The sequence below is a fragment of the Paramisgurnus dabryanus genome, chromosome 6 (genome assembly GCF_030506205.2).
Source record: "Paramisgurnus dabryanus chromosome 6, PD_genome_1.1, whole genome shotgun sequence".
Classification (NCBI taxonomy): domain Eukaryota; kingdom Metazoa; phylum Chordata; class Actinopteri; order Cypriniformes; family Cobitidae; genus Paramisgurnus; species Paramisgurnus dabryanus.
In genome coordinates this window covers 9,289,007-9,314,802 of record NC_133342.1, presented here as the reverse complement: position 1 = coordinate 9,314,802, position 25,796 = coordinate 9,289,007, and the positions used below count along the sequence as shown (strand labels likewise).

Sequence of the window (25,796 nt, the reverse complement as noted above, 5' to 3'; positions counted from 1 at the left end):
TTGGTACCTTTTAGACCTATGCGTATTGGTTTAGTCACAGCAGTGATTAACAAAAATTCGGCTAAGACCAGCATAAGCTGGTAACTGGTTTTTGCTGATTTAAGGTGGCAGTAGCTGGTTTAAGCTGGTCCTCCCAGCCTGGGAAAAAATTGACATGGTGTTGGCTCGTTACGCTGCTTGGCTGATCAGTCATTATTGGCATTAATCTCCCATCCAAAACATGGCACCCCCAAGGTTTTGGGTCCATAGGTTCACTTCCCCCTTTCCACTTCATCATTTGGTAAAAGACCCAACGACTATGGAACTTTGCAGCTGCTGATGTTGGAGGAAGAGATTGAGCTTCCACTGGAGATGAGTTCTGGGTTACTTTAATAAAGAATTGCCTGTTATCTCAGCATGTCCAGTGATTCATCCTTTTGCCCCCATACAGTGATACTAGAGCTTTTTCACCTGCAATGATGATGCCTTTTCCCACATTTTCCTGTGACTGGCTAAACACCTTAGCTTGTTTGAGAAAGCTCGTGTCATTCTTTACTTTTTTCAGTGCCATCCCTTTCCTATGCCAAATAGACGAGATGTAGAATTACAGCCTCAAAATGATTGTGGTTGGATTGTTTGAAGAGCTCGATGTGTCATCTTGAATGGAAAAAGTCTGAAATCATTTAGTTGCTTTTAAATAAAAATCTATAATATGGTATAGGTTTTCGTTCCCTAATTAAAATGTAAGTATGGAAAACAATCAATTACACATTCTTAATAAAAATGTCATTTAAATTCTGAAACATAAGAGGATTTTATATAAATTGTTTCAGCACTGACTCATAATAGTGCCCCAACAAAATAAATGGCCAATTGCACTGCATTGTAATGAATGTATTTTGTAATGCAATTTTTTTTTACCCATATCAATGCTGCAAGGAAACCTCAGGTACATTTATGCTGTTATACTAGTGACCTTAAGAAAAAAGGAATCAGTCTTTCTTGTGTTTTGTTAATAAATTTACTGTATTGATCTATTTTTTAGCTTAACATGCATTTAAATTGTACAGATTTTGCTAGTGCTGCAATTCAGATTAGAGCTGTAATCGGGCCTTAAAAGTTAGGCCCGAAATGTCCGGAGCCCGACAGAATGCAGCCCGAACCCGAACGTACATTTAGATTGACAGCTTTTTAAAAGCCCGAACCCGTTTACAGCCCGACATTATTTAAATGTGCGCACACACACAGCTTTTGTCAAGAATGAGAAATTTACACAGGTTTTAACATTATTTATTCATGACTAATAATCTTCACGCCACTTGGAAGTTAAAACAAAGAAATAAGTAATCTGTAACATTGTAACATCTCATTCTAAATAGGCTTATGCAATACACTATAAATATGCCAATAAAATTATTATTTCTTAACGAATTAAATTAAGATAATACATTCTGAATTAAGATGGGTATTTGGCAATAACGAAATTAAGAGGCAGGCTCCGCGGGATTTGCGTCGGCACTTCTCTCCATTACTGCCAACATTAGTCTATATCCTCTGTCTAAATTATGTAAGACTCGATTCATATTTAGTTATACATTGAAAAACCTACTCACCAAGATTAGGCTACATGTTTTTGATGAGGAAAATCATTAAATCCACTGTAAATGAATTCAGCGCGATCCTGCGCTACTGATTTGAACTTGACCGCTCATTTACCTCACAAAGCCGGAGCGGAAGCCCGAGCCCGCCCCGAGCCCGTGTAAAATGTTAGAAATGAAGCCCGAGCCCGTCGGGTCCCGACGGGTCCCGTCGGGTTCGGGCAAAGATCTTCAGCTCTAATTCAGATTGCTTTAGTGAGGCAATTTTATCAGATGAATATAACCCAGAGTGGAAGAACCAAGTAAAGAACAAACCAGGAAATGATATGGGGGTGCCCGAACCAAAAGCCACAGAGAAGGGGTTGAGGATCCAGGCTGGATAAAAAACATAAAAAAATGTAATAACAAAAACACACACAAAAAACACAACTCTCCCCTTCTGTTCAGGCTTGTGTTACTCCGTGACCCTGAAGATTATACCGGTGGGGGTTATACAGCTGGCAGGACTTACCAAGCCAGGCAGTTTTCAGGTTAGAGGCCAGTCTAAAAGCAGCAGGATGATTGGATGAACATTGGGCTGATATATTTATCAAACATATGAATGATGTTTCTGCCTATGCAAATTAGGACATATTAAATAAGTGTAAAGCTCATGTGGATATTCAAATTCATTTCAAAAGAAACTTGTAATACCAAAAAGTTACTTTTGGGTGTATTTTGGGCATATTCGATTAGTGTATAGCTCATATGCATATTAAATTTAATTTTCAAAGCAACTTGTAATACAAAAAAATTTACTTTTCATGGGTACTTTCATTGTGCAAAGTTTCATTTTGATAGGAGTAAAGGAAAAAATAGCCCCATTGGGGTGTATTGTAGTCTGGCCTTATTGGCACACATTTCGGATTGATGAGAAATTAACATATTTCCTCAACTAGGATTTCTTAGGACTTTTAGTATGTTGTTCTGGACACCTCATAGAAATGATCTATGCTGAAAAAAATTCTTTTACAATTACTTCTATTTTTTGCTTCAAAATGAGTTAGTTTGCCTGGACTAAAATAGCAGCGATATCAACTTTAATGGTGGAGGGTGACAGCCTACCGTCTAACCTATGTTGAAGATATAAAAGCACGATGTTAATAGGGCATTCTCTGGGGTCCTCACGTTGCGAAGAGCACCAAGTGACGAAAAGGTTCCATTTAAACGCGTAAGCCCGTCTTGTGGACGGAGCTCGAGCCGCGTCGATTGTGTTAGATACCGCTTGTGGTAAATCACCTAAACCTTGCGCGCGCTCAACGACCACACATGGAGATCCCACAGGTCGGGGCGCGGGTGCCATAATGTGCCCCCTCCTTGAGAAAGAAGGTCCTTCCTCAGGGGAATCCGCCAGGGAGGGGCTGTCGCGAGGAGCATTAGCTCTGGAAACCAATTCTTGCTCGTCCAATATGGGGCGATCAGTAAAAGGCTCTCCTCGTCCTGCCTGACTTTGCACAATGTCTGTGCGATTAAGCTCACTGGGGGGAATGCGTATTTGCGCATCCCCCGAGGCCAGCTGTGTGCCAAAGCGTCCACGCCGAGGCTGCCCTCGGTTAGTGAATAAAATAGGCGACAGTGGGTATCGTCCGGCGACGCAAACAGGTCTATCTGCGCACGACCGAACTTAGCCAAATTAGCTGGACCGTCTGGGGGTGGAGTCGCCATTCGCCGGGGCGCGCAGCTCGAGAAAGCGCGTCCGCCGCTGTATTGAGCGAGCCCGGAATGTGAATGGCACGAAGGGACCTCAGATGCTTCTGACTCCAAAGGAGGAGATGACGAGCGAGATGCGACAGGTGAAGGGAGCGCAAACCGCCTTGACGGTTGATATACGCAACGGTCGCAGTGTTGTCGGTGCGTACTAGTACATCCTTCCCTCGCAGCTCCGTAGCGAAGCGTACAAGTCCCAGATATACTGCCCACAACTCTCGGCAATTGATGTGCCAGTGCAACTGGGGTGCTGTCCACACCCCTGAAGCTGTAAGCTCGTCGTACGTGGCACCCCAGCCCGTGTCGGACGCATCTGTATGTACAACAGCATGGTGAGCGATTTGTCTCATGGACACACCGGACCTGAGAAACGCGGGGTCCGACCACGGGGGGAATGTTAGGCGACACGCAGGTGTAATAGCTACACGGTGGATGCCGACGCGCCACGCTCTCCTCGGGACTCGATCGTGAAGCCAACGCTGAAGCGGTCTCATATGGAGCAGTCCGAGCGGTGTCACGGCCGCTGCTGCTGCCATATGCCCCAGGAGCTTCTGAAATTGTTTCAGCGGGGACCGCATTCTTCCCTCGAAATGAACCGAGGCAAGTCAGAATTGACTGGACGCGCTCTTCTGTTGAACGCGCCGATAAATCGATCGAGTCCAGTTCCATGCCGAGAAAAGAGATCCTCTGCGTGGGGCAGAGTTTGCTCTTTTCCCAGTTGACCCGAAGACCCAAACGGGCGAGATGCCGAAGCGTTAAATCTCTGTGCTCGCAAAGCGTCCGTCGAGAATGCGCTATTATAAGCCAATCGTCGAGGTAAGCCAATATGGGCACGCCGCTCTCTCTGAGGGGTTTTAACGCCGCCTCCACTACTTTCGTGAACACACGGGGAGAGAGGGAAAGCCCGAACGGTAAAACTTTGTACTGGTATGCCCGTCCCTCGAATGCAAACCGGAGAAACGGTCTGTGACGAGGGAGAATGGACACATGAAAGTACGCGTCTTTCAGGTCTATTGCCGCAAACCAATCTTGGGGGCGAATTGAATTGAATATTTGCTTCGGTGTTATCATCCTGAAAGACCTCCTCTGCAGAGATTTGTTCAGAACGCGCAAATCCAAGATCGGTCGCAACCCACCGCCTTTTTTGGGTACTATAAAATACGGGCTGTAGAAACCCGACCTCATCTCGGTTAGAGGGACCGGCTCGATCGCGTCCTTCGCCAGCAGGACTTCGACCTCTGCACGCAGTACGTGTGCGTCGGACGCTTTCACCGTGGTGAAACGAATGCCCGAGAATTTGGGTGTGTGCCGGATGAATTGAATTTCGTAACCGAGGCGGACAGTGCGTAAAACCCAACGAGACGGGCTGGGAAGCTGAAGCCAAGCCCCCAGGGACCGTACGAGGGGAATTAACGGCACTACCCGGGTACCCGCGGTTGGGCGGGACAGGTGGTACTGCCGGTACGTCTGCTGAGACAGCATAAGTATCTACAGTATGTGTGTGTGTGACACTGACCTGAGCCCGCTGAGGGTGACGGTCGTCTGGTCTCCTCAGCGGAGAGCACAGACTCCGAGGAGGGTGCTGGTTGTCCCGTCTCCTCAGCGGAGAGCTGGAACTCCTCAGGACACCCGCTGGCGATAGAGGAGAGGGAGGAAGAGCATGTAAATGCCCGCTCACATCTCTCTCGATCCTCTGGAGACCTGGAGAAGGAATAGGAATGCACTCTTTTTGTGGTTTTGTGGGTGCCGGCTGAGAAGCCGGCGGAACAGAAACAAAACGAAACCAAAGATTCTCCACCCGGCCCTCTACCGGTGGAGGGAGCGATGCCATCACCGTCTCCCGTAGAGTGATCCCATCCGAATCCAGGTCGCCCGTCTCAGGGCCGCTTCGATTTCCGTTTACCACGGGAAGCGGGTGGGGCGGGCGGGGCGGTCTGTCGACGGCTGTTCCCCCTCCGTGGCCTGGAAGATGTTCTAGTGGGGGGGGTGGAGGCAGCCGCCGCAGGGCGCCCTCGGCGAGGAGCAGACGGGCCCGCCGGCGCTGGAGGGCGAGATGCAGGTCGCTTGCGCCGGGGCATGATCTGAGCGATCGCCTCTGTCTGCTTCTGGGCGGCGGAGAACTGCTGGGCAAAGGACTCCACCGACTCACCGAAAAGACCAGCCTGGGACACTGGAGCGTCCAAGAACTTGTTCTTCTCCGCATCCGACATGTCCGCCAGACATAGCCATAAGTGGCGTTCCTGGACCACCATCGTGGACATGGCACGACCAATTGCCTGCGCTGTCACCTTCGTAGCGCAAAGAGCCAGATCAGTGGCAGCCCGGAGCTCCGAAAGGACAGGCGAGTCGTGTCCTCCCTCGTGCAGATCCCTGAAGGCCTTCGCTTGGTGAACCTGCAGCAACGCCATAGCGTGCAGGGCTGAAGCCGCCTCTCCACATGCCTGGTGGGCAGCGCCTGTTAAACCGGAGGACTGTCTGCAGGCACGAGAGGGGAGGGTTGGGCGGTCCTTCCAAGGGGGAGCGTTAGCCGGACACAGCTGCATCGCGACCGCGCGCTCCACAGGAGGGATCCCCGTATAACCCTTAGCGGCTCCGCTGGTGAGGGAGGTGAGGGGGGAGGGCTGAAACGGCCGTAATCTCGTAGAAAACGGCGACTTCCAGGTTCTAGTCAGCTCCTCGTGCACCTCGGGGAAGAAAGGCACCGGTGGAGAGGGTTGTGAAACCCGGGCAGCTCCAAAGAACCAATCATCCAGGCGGGACGGCTCGGGCTGAGGGGGGGGAACCCACTCTAACCCGACGGTCTCCGCCGCTCGAGCGAGCACGGCCACCATCTCTGGATCGAACTCCGGCGTCCCAACCCGACCAGAGGGAGGAAGGGCGTCGGGGTCCACGTCAGGGGGAGGAGGCCCACCCTCGGATGCTGCGGCGTCGGTGGACCCGGAGGGCGGCACGATGGATTCTAGAGTCATCGTAGAACACGACGCTGAAGTCTCCATCGGCACATCAACCGGCTGTGGATGAGGAGGCTGAGAGCTGGAGGACGAATCCCCCGACCGGCTCAGCACAGTGATGCGGAGGTCGTCCTTAGAGAGCTTTACGGCCGCACTGTGGCGGCGTTCAGCACTCGCATGACGAGGGTTGCGCTTTTCCCGGAGGAAAGACAACCGTCTCCGCAAATCCACAAGGGACATGTTCTCGCAGTGAGAACACTTACCCCCAGCGAACGCTGCCTCTGCGTGCTCGATGCCCAAACACGAAAGACAACGCTCGTGACCGTCCTTCGGACCCATATATTTGCCGCACCCAAGATCGCACGGACGAAAAGCCATCCTGAAAAGGACGCTGATGTCCGGATATACGAGAGAGTGGCTGCCTTTAACAAGGCACAAAGCTCTCTCGTATCACTCTTTTAGGGAAATTCACTCAGATGCTTAGTTGATGAGCGCACAGGAAGGCAACGCACACACTAAACTCAAAACAATAAACAGATGAAGAGTCGTGGAATTAAGCGAAGCGTCCGCTGTGGTACTGCTAGTCCAACCAACTTCAGCAATCGAATCCCAACAGAGTAAAGTAGCTTCTCAGTAGCAGATACTGCCGGCTTTCGAAGCGATAAAAAGCCAATTTCCCTATTTGCACCTGCTGCTTATATACGCACCTGGCGGGGCGGCGCCAGCATTATGCAAATATCTCAATGCCAAGTTCATTGGCGTTTTAGTAGTATTCGAAGCAGATTGGTCTCTCTAAGCGAGTTCCCAATTCGTCGGTCACGACGTGACGTCGTAGTGACCGACTGAAAGGGAACCATACCTACCCAGAAGCTGTAGTCAGCGAGGAGGTGAGAGAACCAATTGAAATCGATTTACTGTGTCCCTGTGTCCCCGCTGTCGTCTGTGGAGGAGGTGAGAGAACCAATTGAAATCGATTCACTGTGTCCCTGTGTCCCCGCTGTCGTCTGTGGAGAGAGAGAGAGCCAGCGTGAACGCTAAGATACCGAGCTGTGAAGAGAACCATACCTACCCAGAAGCTGTAGTCAGCGAAGAGGTGAGAGCACCAATTGAAATCGATTCACTGTGTCCCTGTGTGTCCCAGCTGTCGTCTGTGGAGGAAGAGAGAGTACAAGCGTGAGCGCTGAGGAGTCGAGCTGTGGAGGAAAGCCATACTTACCAACAAGCTGTAGTCAGCGAAGAGGTGAGAGAACCATTGAAGTCGATTCACTGTGCCTGTGTGTCCCAGCTGTCGTCTGTGGAGGAAGAGAGAGAACAGGAAGGGAGAGTGAGTCGACAAACAAGGAGCTGTGTGAGATAGGCGGCGAAGCGCCGTGAGCTACATCCAGGTACACGGACAGGAAAAAGTCAATACCAACACTGATTGTAATTTGTTCTGCCTCCAGGAAGGAAGAGGAGTGCGCCACGGGCAGAAGGAACCAGAGGCGGGAGCCTGTTCCTCGACGCAACCCCCCACCCTCTGTCACTCATTCGGCCGTGGCCCCCTGGAGGGCAGAGCCTGACATTAGTTTTAATTTCCCTTTCCCCAAATTCCCAGTACATTTCATGTCTGGTCATTGGGTTGGTTTTGGGGACGAGGTGGAAGTTGAGAAGGGGCGTGGCTTAACCACTAGCAGCCAGCCCCTGGCTTGTGACACCCACACAGAACATAATACTGTCATGGTCTTGCCAAATGTACTCAGACCTGAATTTAGTACAAAGGTCTGGCAAGCCCATGACAATGTTAGCAGATGGCCAGATATAGACTGCAAAATAACAAATGTTACCGCTGAGACGCATGCGTGTTATCAGATAATAACATTTATCACAGTTTTGAGAATGGATTACACATGGGTCTTACTTTTGAGGGACTGTGGTTATCCCTGTCGTTCATGGCTGATGACACCTTTCAGGAATCCAGTAGGAGATGGACAGGCAAAATTAAATTTAAATCAGTTTAGTTGTTTTTGGATAAATAAAGAAGCCTACAATTAGTAAAACAAATTATTTTTCCTATTCCAGGAAAGATACAACACTGCTCTAACAAAAACCAAAAACTAGAGTAATCATTGAAAGAACGATTGTTCAGCTTAAAATGAGATTTCACTGTCTTCACAGGGAGCTACGTCTAAAACCAGCAAGAGCAGGAAGAGTCATCACAGTCATCCTCTTTAACATATCAATAGGTGTGCGCATGGATGAATGTACCGAACCTGATGATACTCAGGCTTCAACAAAATGTGCACTTGTTAACGTGAGATTGTTGATGAATAAGACATTCATCTTACAAGACTTCTTCAAATCGCATTCTCTGGATATATTGTTCGTAACTGAAACTTGGATAAATGCTGATGAGTCTACAGCCTTTTCAGAGCTTTTACCTCCGGACTGTACTTTCTTAAACACTCCAAGAACTACTGGTCGTGGAGGAGGTATAGCTACTGTTTTAAAGACTTGTTTATCTCACAAACCGTTATCGATTGAGTCATTTTCCTCGTTTGAACTGAGCTGTTTTGAATTAAGACAGACTGTGCCAGTGTTGTGTGCGGTCATTTATAGGCCTCCCAAACACAACAAAGACTTTATAAAAGAATTTTCTGATTTCATTGCTGCTATAAGGATTAACTATGACAGGATTTTAATCGTTGGTGATTTTAATGTACATGTTTGTTGTCCAACCAAGCCAATGGCTAAAGACTTTTTAGATTTGGTTCATGCCTTTAGTCTGGTACAAAAGGTCTTTGGTCCAACTCATATGCACGGACACACTATAGATCTTGTACTGTCATACGGTTTTTCTGTAGATAATGTCTTTTTGGGCGATGCAGTATTTTCTGACCATTGTCCCAGGGCCGGCCCGAGGCATAAGCGAACCAAGCGGCTGCTTAGGGCCCCGCTGGCCACCAGGGGGCCCCCGCCCCAATCGTTTTTTTTATTTTTATTTTTTATACAATTAAATAACTTACACAGGTAATATAAATGGATGAATGAATGAATACGAATTTATAAATGAATAATTAAAGACAAGAAAATTTTGATTTGCAGACAACTATGTGTCTGCAGTGCTAGCGTTTTAGTCAGGCGCAACATAGACACCTGCGCGTCGGCGCGCAAGTGCACAACGTCGTCACTCACTGTAAACAATGATGAGCCATTTGACATGTCAAAAAAAAGGATATATCCCTCTGGGGCCGAAAAGAGAACAAAGAAAAGGACAGAGGATGAGAAAAAAGAGCAAGATAAAGGTATGTTTGCATGATTATATACAGTATGTTTAATTTGTGTTAGTGGTGTGACAGATCCGTGACCGTGATCGACCCACGGTTCGGCTCGCATGCGCTTAAATAGTGAAAGTTTATCATTTGCACGTGTTTCAAAGGCTTGCAAAAGTTAACATTTCAAGTGATTTTAAACATTTTATCCCGCAAAAAGGCGCTAAAGTGAGCAGTATTCTGCAAGCCCATGCGGTTTAAATTGTCCAGCCCAGCTCCCTTCAGATATCAGAACACTAACACTTGATGTTTAAACTTTAGAGAGAGTTACGCTATTTTGTGTCATACTGTAGTCCATTAACATATATTTGAGGAATAGAGCACTGAAAAGAACATAACGTTTTTATGCTCCGCCGTCTGTATTTCCGTCTGTGTGAGCGCGCCGCGTATAAGTGCACTTAGTAGGGCACACATAAAATCTTTCTGTTCTTGACAGGGCACATACAAACAAAATGATCTCCACAGTACTCTTTTCCAATAAAAACAGTTGTTTGTCTTTAGACGGTTTATGTATAGATTAGGCAGAAACCAGGTCCGTGCTTCTCTTAAAGAGACAGTAACCTTAATTAACCTACTTAAGTCTGTGTCATTAATGTTAATCAAACCTTCCAAGACAAAGAGAAAATCACTTCTGTAGCTCTAAAAAAGAATAATTATATTTAATTCATACAATAAAGTGTTATGATTCATTTGATTTGATTTCTGTTCCTAATGCTAATTTTAGCCCTTACTTAATGTGCAACTTTGTTCTTTTTATAAATGTTTGTAAGTAATTTCTTCATTTTTTTATTAGTTTTTCCAACCCCTTATTCTGCTGATCCGAAAAATGATCAGATCTGTGCCTCAAAAACCATAATGTGATCCGAACCGTGAGTTTTGTGATATATCACACCCCAAGCTAGCATTGCTGTATGTGTTGAAGTGAACGTTCCAACATCGGTAACGTTCCAGCTTCATAGGCAAAGCACATGCGCTCTCTGTCCAAGATCTTTGGTAAGAGATGGTATTGGACTTTATGAGAATATATACCAATACCATGTTGGGTAGGTAGATTTCTGTGATGAAAATGGACTTCAATCTTATTTATATGGTGGGTAGAGATGTAACAGTGCTATCCTATATTTATTTATTTATTGCTTGTTGTGTAAGTAATGAAAAATAAGCAAAATAAACTCATTCTGCTCGATCAACTATGCACTTATCCAATGCTATTTTTTTTCAGGAACACTGTTGAAGTACTTTGGAGCACAACCAACTCCACCCGCCCCTGATGTTTCATGAAGTGTCAGTGTCTCCACAGCTGATGATGCAGCAGATGAGGTTTTTCTTGTTGGCCAATGTTAACATTCCATAGCCTGTTAATATGACATGACACATTGAAGAATAAAGTATTTTATTTAAGTATAGATTTTTTTCATTATTTAAATTATTATTCATTTATAATGTAACATTAGAGCGTGACATTTGTGTCCGCGTGGTGGGAGGGGGGCCCCCAAACACATTCTGCTTAGGGCCCCCAAGAGGCTCAGGCCGGCACTGCATTGTCCTGTCATGTTTGATTTTAATGTAAACTATTATACAAAACGGCCCATTCCCGTGCATTTTGGCCGTTTTATTAAGCCTTCCGCTGCCGCTGATTTCTCCTCTTTGTTCACGTCAGCGCAAGCTCAAATAAGCCAAGCCTCTTCTTTAGACACGGAAAAACTCATGGAAGCTTTTACTTCCACCTGTACTGATGTTTTGGAAATTGTAGCCCAAATGAAGGCTATTCGCCCCACAATTAAAGAATTAAAGAATTTGAGTGTCTACATTGATAAAAACCTTGACTTTGATAAACAAATCAGTGTAGTTGTGAAATCCTGTTTCTACCATCTAAGGCGCATTTCCAAACTTAAAACTCTGTTATCAAAAAAAAAAAAACAATTTGAACAGGTTATTCATTTGTTTGTTCTCACACGATTAGATTACTGTAATTCTCCGTATTATGGCATCAGTCAGTCATCTTTAATGCGCCTCCAGATGGTACAGAATGCAGCCGCAAGAGTATTGTCAGGTAGACGTAAATTTGATCACATTTCTCCAATATTAATCTCTTTAAATTGGCTACCAATTATTTCACGAATTAGTTATAAAATCATTATTTTTGTTTATAAAGCCCTTCACAACCAAGCACCATCGTACCTTTCTGAGCTAATTAGTGTTCATAGGCCAAACAAACATCGGAAGTCTGCTGATCTCGGTCTCCTTTCAGTCCAGAGAACCAGACTCAGTCGCAGAGACGATCGAGCATTTGCGATCTCTGGCCCTACTTTGTGGAATAAGCTCCCTGTGTCTATTAAAGCTGCATCCTCCTTACCAGTTTTAAATGCAGACTCAAAAAACATCTAATGGTGTAAGACTTTTAATGTTGTTTCATGTAACTGTCTTATGTCTTGTTATATTACTGCTTGTTATTTTTTTTATTGTGACTGTGTTTTATTAATGCTGTTTTCTTGTTATAATGTACAGCACTTTGTCTTAACCTAACCGTTGTGTGAAAGTGCTTTATAAAGAAATAAAGAAAGAAATGACTTCCTATAATGACACAATGCTCCAATATTTTTAATCAGTTTAAGCCTGTGTCATCGTCATTCCTTACAGAAATTGTCAATACACTAAATCCTCCTCTTCTCCCACTGATACAGTTCCTCCTCGCTTTTTTAAAGAGGTTTGGTTGACTATTGGCCCCTATGTCAGAGAAATTATTAATGGCAGTTTGTCCTCTGGTACTGTGCCATCTTTTTGTAAAAAAGCTGTTGTTGAACCTTTGATTAAAAAAAGTGGTCTTGACCCTACAACTTTATCAAATTATCGGCCACTTTCTAAATTACCATTCCTGTCAAAGATTTTAGAGAAGAGTGTATTTGCACAGTTACAGCCTTTTTTAGATGCAAATTGCATTCTTGACACTTTCCAGTCAGGTTACAGAACCTTCCATAGCACTGAGTCTGCACTTTTAAAGGATTTTTTATGATTTATTTTTAATAACTGATACGGGTGATTCTGCTGTTTTAGTACTTTTAGACCTGACGGCTGCTTTTGACATAGTTGACCACATAATACTTTTATCTCATTTGGAAAATTGTGTGCGTGTCAGGGGAACAGCGTTAGAGTGGTTCAGGTCATACCTGTCTGGGAGATGTTTTACTGTTAGACTGGGGGACTCCACTTCGTCCACTGCTCTGTAGGATTGAAAATATAGAGATTTGTAATATAAAAAATATAGGAATTTATTACTTCGTCACAACTTGTCACAACCCCCATATCCCTACTGTACCATCTGCATTCCTGTGCTTACAAAGACTATTGTTACAGCTGTTTGTTCAATACAGTGGGAGTTAAAGGTGTGCTCTTCTGATTGGTCAGTTTGAATGTATCATGTTAGGTTTAGTCACATGGTCAAGGGATAGAGAATAAAGGTCTTGGTTTTCATGAACTCAGGGCTTTTGCCTTTTGACATTTGCCTTTTGCTTTCTGCCCTCTGCTTTTCTTCTTTACCTGAGTTCTTGGGTTTAGGCCATTAGGCCTAGATTCCAGTTCTTAATGGTCATTCTCTTTCTTCTAAACTTTCTTTCTTTCTCTGTTCTTTATCTTATCAGTTAATATCTCACATACATTGGAAACAGTTAATTGTTTGTATTAAGTACCATTTCATGCATTTATAGTGTAACCATTTTAATAAGTCAGTGCTGTTATTAAACCTTTTCATTTACAAATCTGTTGTGTAGTTTTGATTTAGTGTTAATACTTAAACGCTACATATTGCAATTCAATATATTTATATTCTAGCAATGCTCTCCCACATATTTTGCTATTATAACTGCACTTATTTCCGTCGTTGGTATAGGTTGCAGAAGGGTGATAATTGACCAGAAATATACAGTTTTATAATATCTTGCTGTTAACATTTCTCAGTCATTTTGGCATTCCTACAGACTGAACCACTGTAGTGAATCCACCCTTACAGCTCCTTTAAATTGTGGAGTCCCCCAGGGATCAATTCTTGGGCCCATTCTTTTTGCCTTATATTTTCTCCCTCTCAGTGTGATTTTTAAAAGACATGGTATCTCTTATCATTTTTATGCAGACGATTGCTAAATATACCTGCCACTGACTAGAAATGATCATGCTCCTTTTCATACAGTTTTTCAAACTGTGACTTTCTGTATGAGACTGCCATCTAGTGGACTTGTTTATTATATGACTGACACACCTGTTTGCACACGTTTCATAAACACAACCAGGAAATTCTTGAGTTCAGAGAAACTGAAACTGTTGGGCTGTTGTGTGTTTAGTTTTATTGTTTGTAAGTAAATACGGTAAAATGGCAGAAGCGAGTATTTCAGTGGTTCAGGATCAGTTCATCTGTTCAATCTGTCTGGATTTACTGAAGCATCCAGTGATCATTCCATGTGGACACAGTTACTGTATAAGCTGTATTACAAACTGCTGGGATCAAGATGATCAGAAGAGAAACTACAGCTGCCCTCAGTGCAGACAGACCTTCAATACAAGACCTGTTTTATATAAAAACACCATGCTGGCTGAAGTGGTGGGGATGCTAAAGAAGAAAAAACTACAAGCTGCTCGTCCTGATCACTGTTATGCTGAAGCTGGAGATGTGGAGTGTGACGTCTGTACTGAGAGAAAACACAAAGCTGTCAAGTCCTGTCTGGTGTGTCTGAACTCTTACTGTCAAACTCATTTTAAACTTCATGAAGAACTTTACTCAGTAAAGAGACACAAAGTGATAGACGCCACTAGACGACTTCAGCAGATGATCTGCCCTCAACATGAGAAACTTTTAGAGATTTACTGTAAAACTGATCAGCTCTGTATATGTTATCTGTGTATGGTGGGGAAGCACAAAAATCATGATACTATACCAGCTGCAGCAGAGAGGACTGAGAAACAGGTAAGAGATTTGATCTGTGATAAATGTTTCATTATTATGACACCAAAGCTACATAACTTAAGATCTTTATATCTTAATGTAACACATGTTCCTTTGATTTATAAAGTTAAGGACATTGTGAAGATATCATTTTGGACCTACGGTATCGCCCAGGGCTGGAATTGCAGAGTTTAACTTGTAACTTTTCTCTACATTTAATCTGTTTAATTGTTATTTCCACATCCAACAGAAAGAACTGAAGGAGACACAAAGAAAATACCATCAGAGAATCCAGGAGAGTCAGAAGAAGCTTCAGGAGCTGAGAGATGCTGTGGAGACTCATAAGGTGAGTTTTGATCAGAAGAACAACTGCTGTCTGCTGTTTCAGATCTGTAGTACCGGGTTGGACCCCCTTTTGCCTTCAGAACTGCCTTAATCCTTCACGGCACCGATTCAACAAGATACTGGAAACATTCCTCAGAGATTTTGGTCCATATTGACATGATAACATCTCGCAGATGCTGCAGTTTTGTCGGCTGCACATCCAGGGCACGAAGCTCCCGTTCCACCACATCCCAAAGATGCTCTATTGGGTTGAGATCTGGTGACTGTGGAGGCCATTTGAGTACAGTGAACTCATTGTTGTCATGTTCAAGAAACCAGTCTGAGATGATTTGCGCTTTATGACACGGTCGGTCGGTCGGTCGGGTCGTTTGAAATAAAGATGCCAATTAACCAGTGCTTAATTTTTAAAACAAAAGGTGCCAGAACGCAAAAGGCCCATTAGAGCAAGAGGGGTTAGTTCTCGGAATGCTCAAAAAATGGTGCTGAAAACGGCCAAAGATTTACACGGAGTATGCTATGTTTACATTTATGCATTTACCTTTATGCATTACTTTTGCCACGTTTGCGGCTTTCAGTTAGATTACTCCACCGTTTTCGACCCTTATAAACAGTATTGATGGTCAACCCGGATCTTTTTAAGGATTCGGGTTATTCTGAGTCACTCACTAATATGATCCGGGTTGTGCGAGTCACTCGAGTCACTTGAGTCACTTGGTCAAAATCTCCCAATTCCAATCGCTAAGTCATACTAATGCCAACCAAGCAACTCGGATCACGCGTGCAGCTACGAGTTTATGACTCCTCTGCTCACAAAAAAGGGCTTATGTGACCTGAGGAAGTCGTAAAAACATGCATGCCTGTGGTAACATTATCAATAACATAATTGTAAAAGTTTGGTGTGTTTAGTTTCATTTCATAACGACAAATATATCAACACCACATTTAGAAGATGTCAGGCTTGGTTGACTAGAACGTGAGAGGAACATGTCCTGTTTCAGATTGACTTAAAAGATCCACGATAGGCTTCGGTTAATCTTGTGAGTGAGTCCCAGACAGAGCCGCTCGCCCGCTCCTGCACGGGTCCTGTGAGTGAACCACTCACGTCACTCTGAGTGACTCAGTCAACAAGAGGAGCCGTGTACGTCCGTCGGTGGCGGATCTTTCCAGCAGCACTGCTGCAGCAGTCCTCGTATTTAAAAATGTTAAACATTTGCAGCTTCTACCCAAAACATTGTGCCAGTCAAATATTTCAACAGATTAGCCTACATGAGTCAGTGGGTTAACAACACGAGCAAGGCTTGTTTCTCCTAGCCCAGGATTCAAGCTCCATGAGTTGAGTCACTCTCTGTGTGAATCCCCGAGCCGCCGACCAACTCATTGTCGCGCGCACGCATCCCTTTGTACTCGGACTCGGAGCTGCAAGAAATAATGATCCGGAATAGCAGCTTTTGGTTCACTCGGTACCCCCAGTCGACATTTGGTGATGTAAATTAACTCGTTGTTGCAAGTTATAGAACCTATGGCAGCTTATGTAGAGTTATTTGTTGTAATTCTGTTGTAAACATTTGAAGCCCTTTGTGTTTGATACAATTTCTCATTTTTAATGCAAAATCTGAGAGGACTCAACTGACTCGGGTTAATGGTCACTAAGGACTCATGGTTCTCGAGTCATTTTAGGGATCGGGTTAAATGATCCGAGTTTCGGGTGACTCGCTCATCACTAATAAACAGAGTCATTTGTAAACGCTGCAGACAATGTTTATGTTTGAGAACTCCGGGGTTGTGCTGCAGTGTAAATAAACGTAGACGGAACCTAAACGAACAGCTGATTTTAATGTGACAACACATCAATTTCAAAGTAAAAATGATTTATTCTGGTAAATGGAGGTTTGCAACGGAGGTTTTGTCCAATAAACATCTACCAACAAACTACAGATTATTTTAACATGTATCCTAATGTCTGTTTTATGTTAATGTTTGAGTATTGTTGGGTTTAAATATTGTTGTAATGTTGTTTTGTTTCAATTTATATAGCTTATTACGAGTTTAATTTAAGTTTTGTTTGCTACTTTAAAACGAATTTCGTTTCAAATAATATGTCTCGTAATTATAATCAATGTTTTGTTGTTAGGTTTTGTGAATATAAATTAAAAAGAACATTAAAAGCAACACCGTGCATCTCAATGATGCATATGCCACCGAATGCCAAAACATGCAGTGAGTAGCCTATATCACTTACTTTTCAAAAAAATCAGCCTGGCAGTGCCCAGAAATTAAATTTACACGCGCATTTAGAGCATAATGTAGCAGCACGTTTGATTTGCAGTGTGCTTACGACTTTTAAAAATCAACTTCATATTAATTTTAATAAGCTACTTTGACGGAGGACACGCACAGAGAACACCATTAAATGGTGTTTTTCTGACGAATAGAGTCAGTTTGTAAGAAAATTTTTAAATGGACTATAAGATCATCAATATGATCTCTGAACAATGAACTATTATAAACATAACAGCAAGAAAAGCTGAAAAAGGAACTCTCAACATTAAAGCAATAAGCATTTATGTAGACTAAAGCTATACATCACCTCTTATTTTTTAATTTAGTTAAGTTTTAATGGTAAGACTAAAGGCGCATACATTATGCAGCGCTTTTCACATCCGAATCCCACTTAAGAAAACTATAAACGATGTGCAACTTAAAAATGTTCATAATATATTTTTTATATATTTTAATTTTAATATAGGCTATATAGTATATTATGTGTTTTGTTGTTTTTATACGTGAGGTGGGGGATCCGCGCAAATAGGTACCGGAACAGTAAAAACCTTAGAAGTCCCGGACCCTGCAATTATAAAACAAATTAGTACTTTAATAAATGCGGGCCAGGAAGCGGGTCAGGTATAAGATATATATTTTTTTTCTTTGCGTTCCAAGTTGCGGGCGGGTTAGATGAAAACGTCGGTCGGGTGCGGGTTGTTTATACATTGACCCGCGCATCACTGGTGCGTGTTGTGCGTTCAGAGATGCTCTTCTGTATATCTTGGTTGTAACGAGTGGTTATTTGAGATACTGTTGCCTTTCTATCTGCTCGAACCAGGCTGGCCATTCTCCTCTGACCTTTGGCATCAACATGGCAATTGCGTCCACAGAACTGCAACTCACTTGATATTTTCTCTTTTTCTGACCATTTTCTGTAAACCCTTGAGATGGTTGTGTGTGAAAATCCCAGTAGATCAGCAGTTTCTGAAATACTCAGACCAGCCCGTCTCCACCAACAACCATGCCACTTTCAAAGTCACTTAAATCACCTTTCTTCCCCATTCTGATGCTCGGTTTGAATTGCAGCAGATCGTCTTGACCATGTCTACTTGACTAAATGCTTTGAGTTGCTGCCATGTGATTAGCTGATTAGAAATTTGCATTAACGCACAGTTGGACAGGTGTACCTAATAAAGTGGCTGGTGAGTGTATATCCCAGCACGAAGAGTCTATTTTACCAGAGTATCAACACATTTCGACTGTGTCTGTTCCTTGAACAAACAAATACAGAGCACCGTTTACCCTCATCTTGTACAAATCTTATTAACATAAAATTAGAAAACAATACATTAACAGATGAAACTCAAATGTTAAAATTCATCTTTAAATATTTAAAGTAAAATATTTAAAGTAAACCATAAATCTGTACAAAAATTTAATTCATTCAAAATAATGTTGTTAAAAATGGAAATAAATGATCGTAACAACAAACATCTCTCGTTTGACTTAGCTACAATCTATAGACCTCCGGGCCACCACACAGATTTTCTTAAAGAAATAGCAGACTTCCTATCTGAGCTTACAGTCACTGCAGATAAAGCTCTTATTGTTGGTGACTTTAATATTCACGTTGATAACCCAAAAGATGCATTAGGACTAGCGTTTATGGATGTTCTTAATTCTCTCTGTATTAAACAAAATGTGTCGGGGCCCACACATACCCGTAAACACACATTAGACTTAATTCTATCATTCGTACTTGATATTAATCACATCGAAAATCACCCCAGAGCGATGCAGTTTCAGACCATTGCCTTGTCTCATACATGGTACTTTAGCTTTATTAGCACTCTTCCAGACCTGTCCCAAATGAAACATGTAGCAGATAACCGTGAAGATCTGGATATTGTAATAGAAAACCTGAACAACGTTTGTTCTAGCACGCTGGATGCCGTTGCTCCCATTCAAAAAAAGAGAATCAAAGACAAAACGCCAGCTCCATGGTTTGACCATCATACTGCAGCCCTTTAAAAAGTAACTAGAAAAATGGAACCAAACTACTGAAGCACAAAGTTAGAGGTATAGCGTTCTGGCGGGACTTAGAGAGGGAGACTGAGACAGGATCCAATTGCAGAAAATTAATTTATTAAATACAGTCAGTGTCCACAAGGCTGAGCTTGGGTGAATAATATGGGAAATGAATAAGAGAGAGAAAGATCCGCTGTGGGTTGACAGGGTGAGGTTTTCCGCTGTGCGTAGACAGGGTGAGAGTACCAATGAGCGAAGGCCAAGTGAGAAACCCACTGCTTGGAGACAGGGTGACAGATCCACTGAACGATGTCAGGGTGAGTAATCCACTGCGCGATGACAGGGTGAATAATATAACTTCCACGGAGAATTTAACCGGACGAGCCGGACCGCGGCTACAGACCCTGCGTGGGTACGCTGGACAGCGCCTCTGGCAGCACAACAGCCGAAGCTGCAGCGGAGAGTGAGATGACAACCACTCAGAGATGGCAGAGCAGTGGGTAACCTGGCGGATGGTGACAGCAGAGAGCACAGGTAAAATACGGAAAAATAACTAAAGAAATAAACTTGAACTGAATAATAACTAGACTTTGAAGTGAATAAAATAACAAAATAAACGGATAACTAGAGTTATCACTATACTGGGAACTAGATCGACTAGACAAGACAGGAGATATGGCAAGGCACATACAATGACGAACTCGCAGAGAACAAAAGGCTAAGGGCACTAATATAGCAACCAAACGAGGGGTAAATAATTAAAAGGTGCGTTGACGCAGGTGTAAGAAATCACGAAGATGAAGAACCTAAATGACAGACACGCATGAGCAGAGCTGTAAAACAAACACAGACAATGAAAACACAGAAACAAAGCAACCAATCAAACCAACGCCCTAACACGTTCAGCATGGAAAGAGAGTGTTCTACACTACAGACAGGCTATAAAAACCGCCAGATCTCAGTACGCTTATTAAAAAAAATCTGCAAAACTGACTAGAAACAAAAAACATACAGAAACCAATAGTAAACTCCAACACAATAGTAAACTCCAACACAATAGTAACGACTTCATGAACTTCTTTACTAACAAAATTATGGTTATTAGGGAAAACATTGAAGCTATGCAAGGAGCCACCACTCTACCCATTAGTTCATTTTATACTAGATTACCATACAAACATCTTGAGTCATTTAAAGCTACTACAACAGAAGAGCTCTCTAAATTAGTAACATCATCCAAATCATTGTCCTGTATATTAGACCCCGTTTCCCAAAAAACTACCTAAAGCAGTATTCCCTGTAGTGTCAGACCCAGTACTAAATATCTTTAACCCTCTGGGGTCCAACCATTTTGGGACACTGTCAGATTTTGTGACATGCTCTTACATTTAGTCTTTTTTTCAGTTGCTTTAAAACATAATAATGGCAAGTGTCTCATAACACTGTGTTCAGCACAAACTGGGCTAAAATATTATATGAGCTACATGTATGTACATGTTTGTATTTTTGAGAGAATAATGTTTATGCATGGTTTTTAAAAAAGCAACATTTTTAAGTCACTGATATAAGTCCACAAAACACATACTAAACATGTTTTAACAAGACTTTCCTAAACAGAATCTAGTAGTCTAGAGTTTTTTCTTTAAAATGATGTGAAAATCATTCTGCCTACTGATTCAAATAAACCAATATATTGATTTAGAAATTGTAAGACACTTTTTGTTTAGAGGGGCCGTATGCAAGAAGGATTTATTGACAGCTGAGCAACAAAAGACTTGCATAATGAGCTGCATAATGAGGCAGGAATGTGAGAATGAACTACAGTGAAGAATGTGAGGAAAAATGTATACATGTTTGTTTGAGGTTTTGTCACGGTAGGATAAGTTCATCGTGACTTTCTGTGTTGTGTTTGTCTGTATGACTGAAGTGTGTGTGTGCGCGTGTCTGATCACTAACGATCTGAGTGAGTGCAGGTGTGCGTGATTGCTTTACTCCAGCTGGCGGTAGTTACCCAGACGGCATATATACTCACTCATTCTCTCCTCTCACTGCCAGATGATTATGCTACGTGTCTTACCAGTCTTGTCGTCTTCGTGTGTTCCTGTGGTCTCGTCTTCGCGTGGAGTTCTGCCTGTTTGTGTATCCGGTTTCATCCGACACTCTGTATTCACCCACGAGCACCAGGAACAGTCACCGCAGCCTTTGTCTGTCTTGTACTACCCATCATATCATCTGTGTCATCTCCTTAATAAACTGTGTTCACTTTAATCTGCATTTGCTTCCTGATTTTCACCTCCAGTCATCACAGAATCATCTGGCCACCATGGAAGCAGCAGGTAAAGGATCCCCGGCTCGGTTCGAAGAGTTTATCACTCCAGCCATACACCGTTTCACCACCCAGGATAACTGGATTGAGGAACTGAGCCGGGCGATGAAGGACATGACAGAAAAAGTGTCCGAGCTCACCCAGGCGATCCAACAGCTGCAGCTACCCACTGCACCACCCACAGCGTCTGTTCCTCCCACACCACCAGCGAGCGTTTCCCGCCAGGAGCCGAAATTATCCACGCCGAGAAATATGCAGGTGATCCCGAGTGCTGTGGACCATTTCTATCACAATGCTCTCTCCATTTCTTTCTCCAGCCCCAGACCTACACTTCAGAGGAGAGCAAGGTGGGATTCGTGCTGTCTCTGCTGACAGGAAAGGCGGCGCGTTGGGGAACAGCGGTGTGGGAAAACCACGATCCGTGTACCCAAGACTTCGAGGCTCTCTCTGCGATGATGAGGAAAGTGTTCGACCGATCCGCAGTAGGAAGAGACGCAGCCAAGAAGTTGGCCGATCTGCGACAGGGTAACCGTTCTGTCTCTGATTATGCCATTGATTTTCGCACACTTGCTGTGGATACGCACTGGAATGAAGAGGCGCAGTGGGATATTTTCCTGCATGGGTTAACCGGCCGCATTCAACGTGAGCTTCAACATGGGGAGGTTCCAGCCTCTCTTAATGGTCTGATTGATGCTGCCATCCGAGCTGACATTCGATTGAGAACTATTCCAGCTTACGACAATGAAGTTTTGTCTCACGCCGTTCTGGAGAGATCGCCCCCGTCGAGAGAGACTGCGGCCGGTTCTTCCCTGTCCGATTCAGAGCCCATGCAGGTGGGTCGAGCTCGGCTTTCCCGGGAGGAGAGGATTCGTCGCCGATCACTGGGGCTTTGCCTTTATTGCGGGGAGGCCGGACACCTACTCCATCGGTGTCCGGTTAAAGGCAGCGCCCGGGAGTAAATCTGGGGTTACTTTCGGGCGGGATCTCTTCGGCAAAGACCCCTTTAACATCTACCCTCCTCCCGGCGAAGCTGCGGTGGCGTAATACACATCTCACCTGTGACGTACTACTGGACTCGGGAGCCAAGGGGAATTTAATCGACCATCACTTTGCACGTAAGCTCAAGGTTCCGTTTTCAACTCTTTCCAAACCCATATCACCCTTCGCACTCAATGGAAGTGAATTATCTGTCATCACTCACATCACGGACCCTGTCACCATCTGTATTTCTGGCAACCATTCTGAGTCTTAGCAGTTTTTTGTCACGGTTTCCCCTCTGGCTCCCATTGTACTTGGACATCCTTGGCTGCTTAAACACAACCCGTCTGTCAACTGGAAGTTGGGTACTATCACCGGTTGGAGTGAAGCTTGTCATAAGTCTTGTCTTGTCTCTGCTTGTGTACCTGTCTCTGCGTCTGTGTTTCAGGAGGAGACGATGGACTTAACTAACGTGCCCGCTGAGTACCATGACCTGAAGGGAGTGGTCAGTAAGTCCCGAGCCGCTTCTCTACCTCCACACCGTCCCTATGACTGTGCCATAGAGTTACTGCCAGGTACGTCTCCGCCTAAAGGCAAACTTTACTCTCTTTCTGTTCCTGAGATGGAGGCCATGGAGAAATACATTTCTGATTCTCTGGCAACGGGGTTCATCCGCCCTTCCTCATCTCCAGCGGGGGCGGGGTTCTTTTTTGTTGGTAAGAAGGATGGGTCCTTGCGTCCTTGTATTGATTACCGAGGGTTGAATAACATTACGGTAAAGAATACTTATCCTTTGCCGTTAATGTCTTCAGCCTTCGAGAGGTTGCAAGGAGCCTCCGTCTTCACAAAATTGGATTTACGCAATGCTTACAATTTGGTCCGCATAAGGAAGGGGGATGAATGGAAAACTGCTTTTAACACCCCTAGAGGCCATTTTGAGTACTGCGTAATGCCTTTCGGATTATCTAATTCACCAGCAGTTTTCCAAGCACTCGTTAACGACGTGTTGCGAGACATGGTCGACCAGTTTCTGTATGTCTACCTGGATGACATACTGATTTTTTCTACGTCTCTCCAGGAACATGTGCAACACGTACAACGAGTGCTTCTCAGGTTGCTAGAGAATGGGCTTTTTGTCAAGGCGGAGAAATGCGAATTTCATGCACAGTCTGTTTCCTTTCTAGGGCACATCATTTCGACTGAGGGTGTCCGTATGGATCCGGAGAAGGTTAAGGCTGTGGTTGATTGGCCATCCCCAGAGTCTCGCAAGGCCCTGCAGAGATTTCTGGGGTTCGCCAATTTTTACCGGCATTTTATTCGCAATTTCAGCCAACTAGCCGCACCTCTGACCGCCTTGACCTCCCCTAGTACGGCGTTCAGGTGGTCGGATGCAGCACAGACTGCATTTGCCAAACTGAAAGGCTGCTTCGTTTCAGCCCCGATTCTCGTGGCCCCTGATTGTAAACGCCAGTTCATAGTGGAGGTCGATGCGTCAGATGTGGGGGTAGGAGCCGTGTTATCCCAACGCACATCTTCAGACGGAAAGGTGCATCCCTGCGCGTTTTACTCCCATCGTTTATCGCCTGCTGAACGTAATTATGACATTGGTAATCGGGAGTTGTTGGCTGTTAAACTAGCACTGGAAGAATGGCGTCATTGGCTTGAGGGGTCGGGTGTGCCCTTCATAGTTTACACTGATCACAAGAACTTAGAATACATTAAATCTGCTAAACGTTTGAACTCTAGGCAGGCTCGGTGGGCTTTATTTTTCGGTCGTTTCGATTTCACATTGTCCTACCGTCCAGGTTCTATAAACACCAAACCTGATGCTTTGTCCCGCATTTTTGAGCGTTCCGATCGTGTTTCCTCTCCCGAGCCCATTTTACTGGAGACTCTATTCATCTCCGCGCTCTCATGGGAGATTGAATCGAAGGTAACCAAAGCCTTAGAAGGGTTAACGCCCCCGGCCCGTTGCCCACCGAACCGCTTATTTGTGCCAGAGGGACTGAGATCAGAGTTTGTGCTGTGGTTAAGTCGTCTAATCGTCCTCCTGACGGATTACTTAGACCGCTGCCTGTCCTTTCGAGACCCTGGTCCCATATTTCGCTCGATTTTATTACCGCCCTCCCACCCTCCCAGGGCAATACGGTGATTTTAACCGTAGTGGACCGATTCTCGAAGGCGGCTCATTTTATTCCCTTGCCCAAATTGCCTTCTGCCAAGGAGACAGCGGTCGTTATCGTAGACCACGTATTCCAGTTACATGGCCTCCCGACAGACGTGGTCTTCGATAGAGGTCCTCAATTTATATCTAAATTTTGGCGAGAGTTCTGCAGGTTGCTAGGGGCTACGGTTAGTCTGTCTTCGGGGTTTCATCCTCAAACCAATGGTCAAACCGAACGAGCCAATCAGGACGTGGAAAGAGTGTTGCGATGTTTGGCTTCCAAAAATCCTTCCTCCTGGAGCCAACAACTCTCTATGGTGGAGTACACGCACAATTCATTACCAATGTCAGCCACGGGCCTATCTCCGTTTAAGTGTAGCTTAGGGTACCAACCCCCTTTATTTCCCAGTCTGGAATCCGAGGTCGCGGTCCCCTCCGCGCACGCTTTCGTCCAGAGGTGCCGTCGCACTTGGAGTAGAGCAGGTGTGCGTGATTGCTTTACTCCAGCTGGCGGTAGTTACCCAGACGGCATATATACTCACTCATTCTCTCCTCTCACTGCCAGATGATTATGCTACGTGTCTTACCAGTCTTGTCGTCTTCGTGTGTTCCTGTGGTCTCGTCTTCGCGTGGAGTTCTGCCTGTTTGTGTATCCGGTTTCATCCGACACTCTGTATTCACCCACGAGCACCAGGAACAGTCACCGCAGCCTGTCTTGTACTACCCATCATATCATCTGTGTCATCTCCTTAACTCTTTCCCCGCCATTGACGAGATTTCTCGTCAATTAAGAGAAAACGCTTCCCCGCCAATGACAAGATATTCCGTCTTTCCGCAATACCGCTATTATCCACCAGGTGGCGCCCTTCCGCAACTTTTTAAAACCGGAAGTATTTCCCTATGCCAAGCTGCTGCATGTCCGTGTCTGTTTTAAAGATCGCTCTGGATGGGATCTCTATGAAAAGTCCGTCATAAAAATGGAATTATTTCTGCTTTTTGCTCAAAATATGGTGTTTTTGCAAAAACCTACCCATATTCAAAAGCTGATTGCAAAAGAACCACTAAAGGTAGGATGAAACGGTTTTTTTTTGTTTGAAAGCAGAGGGTCTGTTCTTTCATTTGGTATATTGTATGTTTATATATTTAAAGAAGAACATTTTCTGGAAGGCATTAAACTT

General features: G+C 44.3%; 1 protein-coding gene across 1 annotated transcript in view; it reads left to right on the top strand.

Moving 5' to 3' along the window:
* The first annotated feature begins 13,877 nt into the window (after nucleotides 1–13,877).
* The window catches only part of LOC135744103 (tripartite motif-containing protein 16-like protein), a 34,899-nt gene continuing 22,980 nt past the window's right edge, over nucleotides 13,878–25,796 (top strand). The window contains exons 1-2 of the mRNA XM_065262076.2: nucleotides 13,878–14,536; nucleotides 14,766–14,861. Of these exons, the coding sequence (XP_065118148.1) occupies nucleotides 13,946–14,536; nucleotides 14,766–14,861 (687 nt within the window). The 5' untranslated portion in view covers nucleotides 13,878–13,945. The remainder of the gene's footprint in view (nucleotides 14,537–14,765; nucleotides 14,862–25,796) is intronic.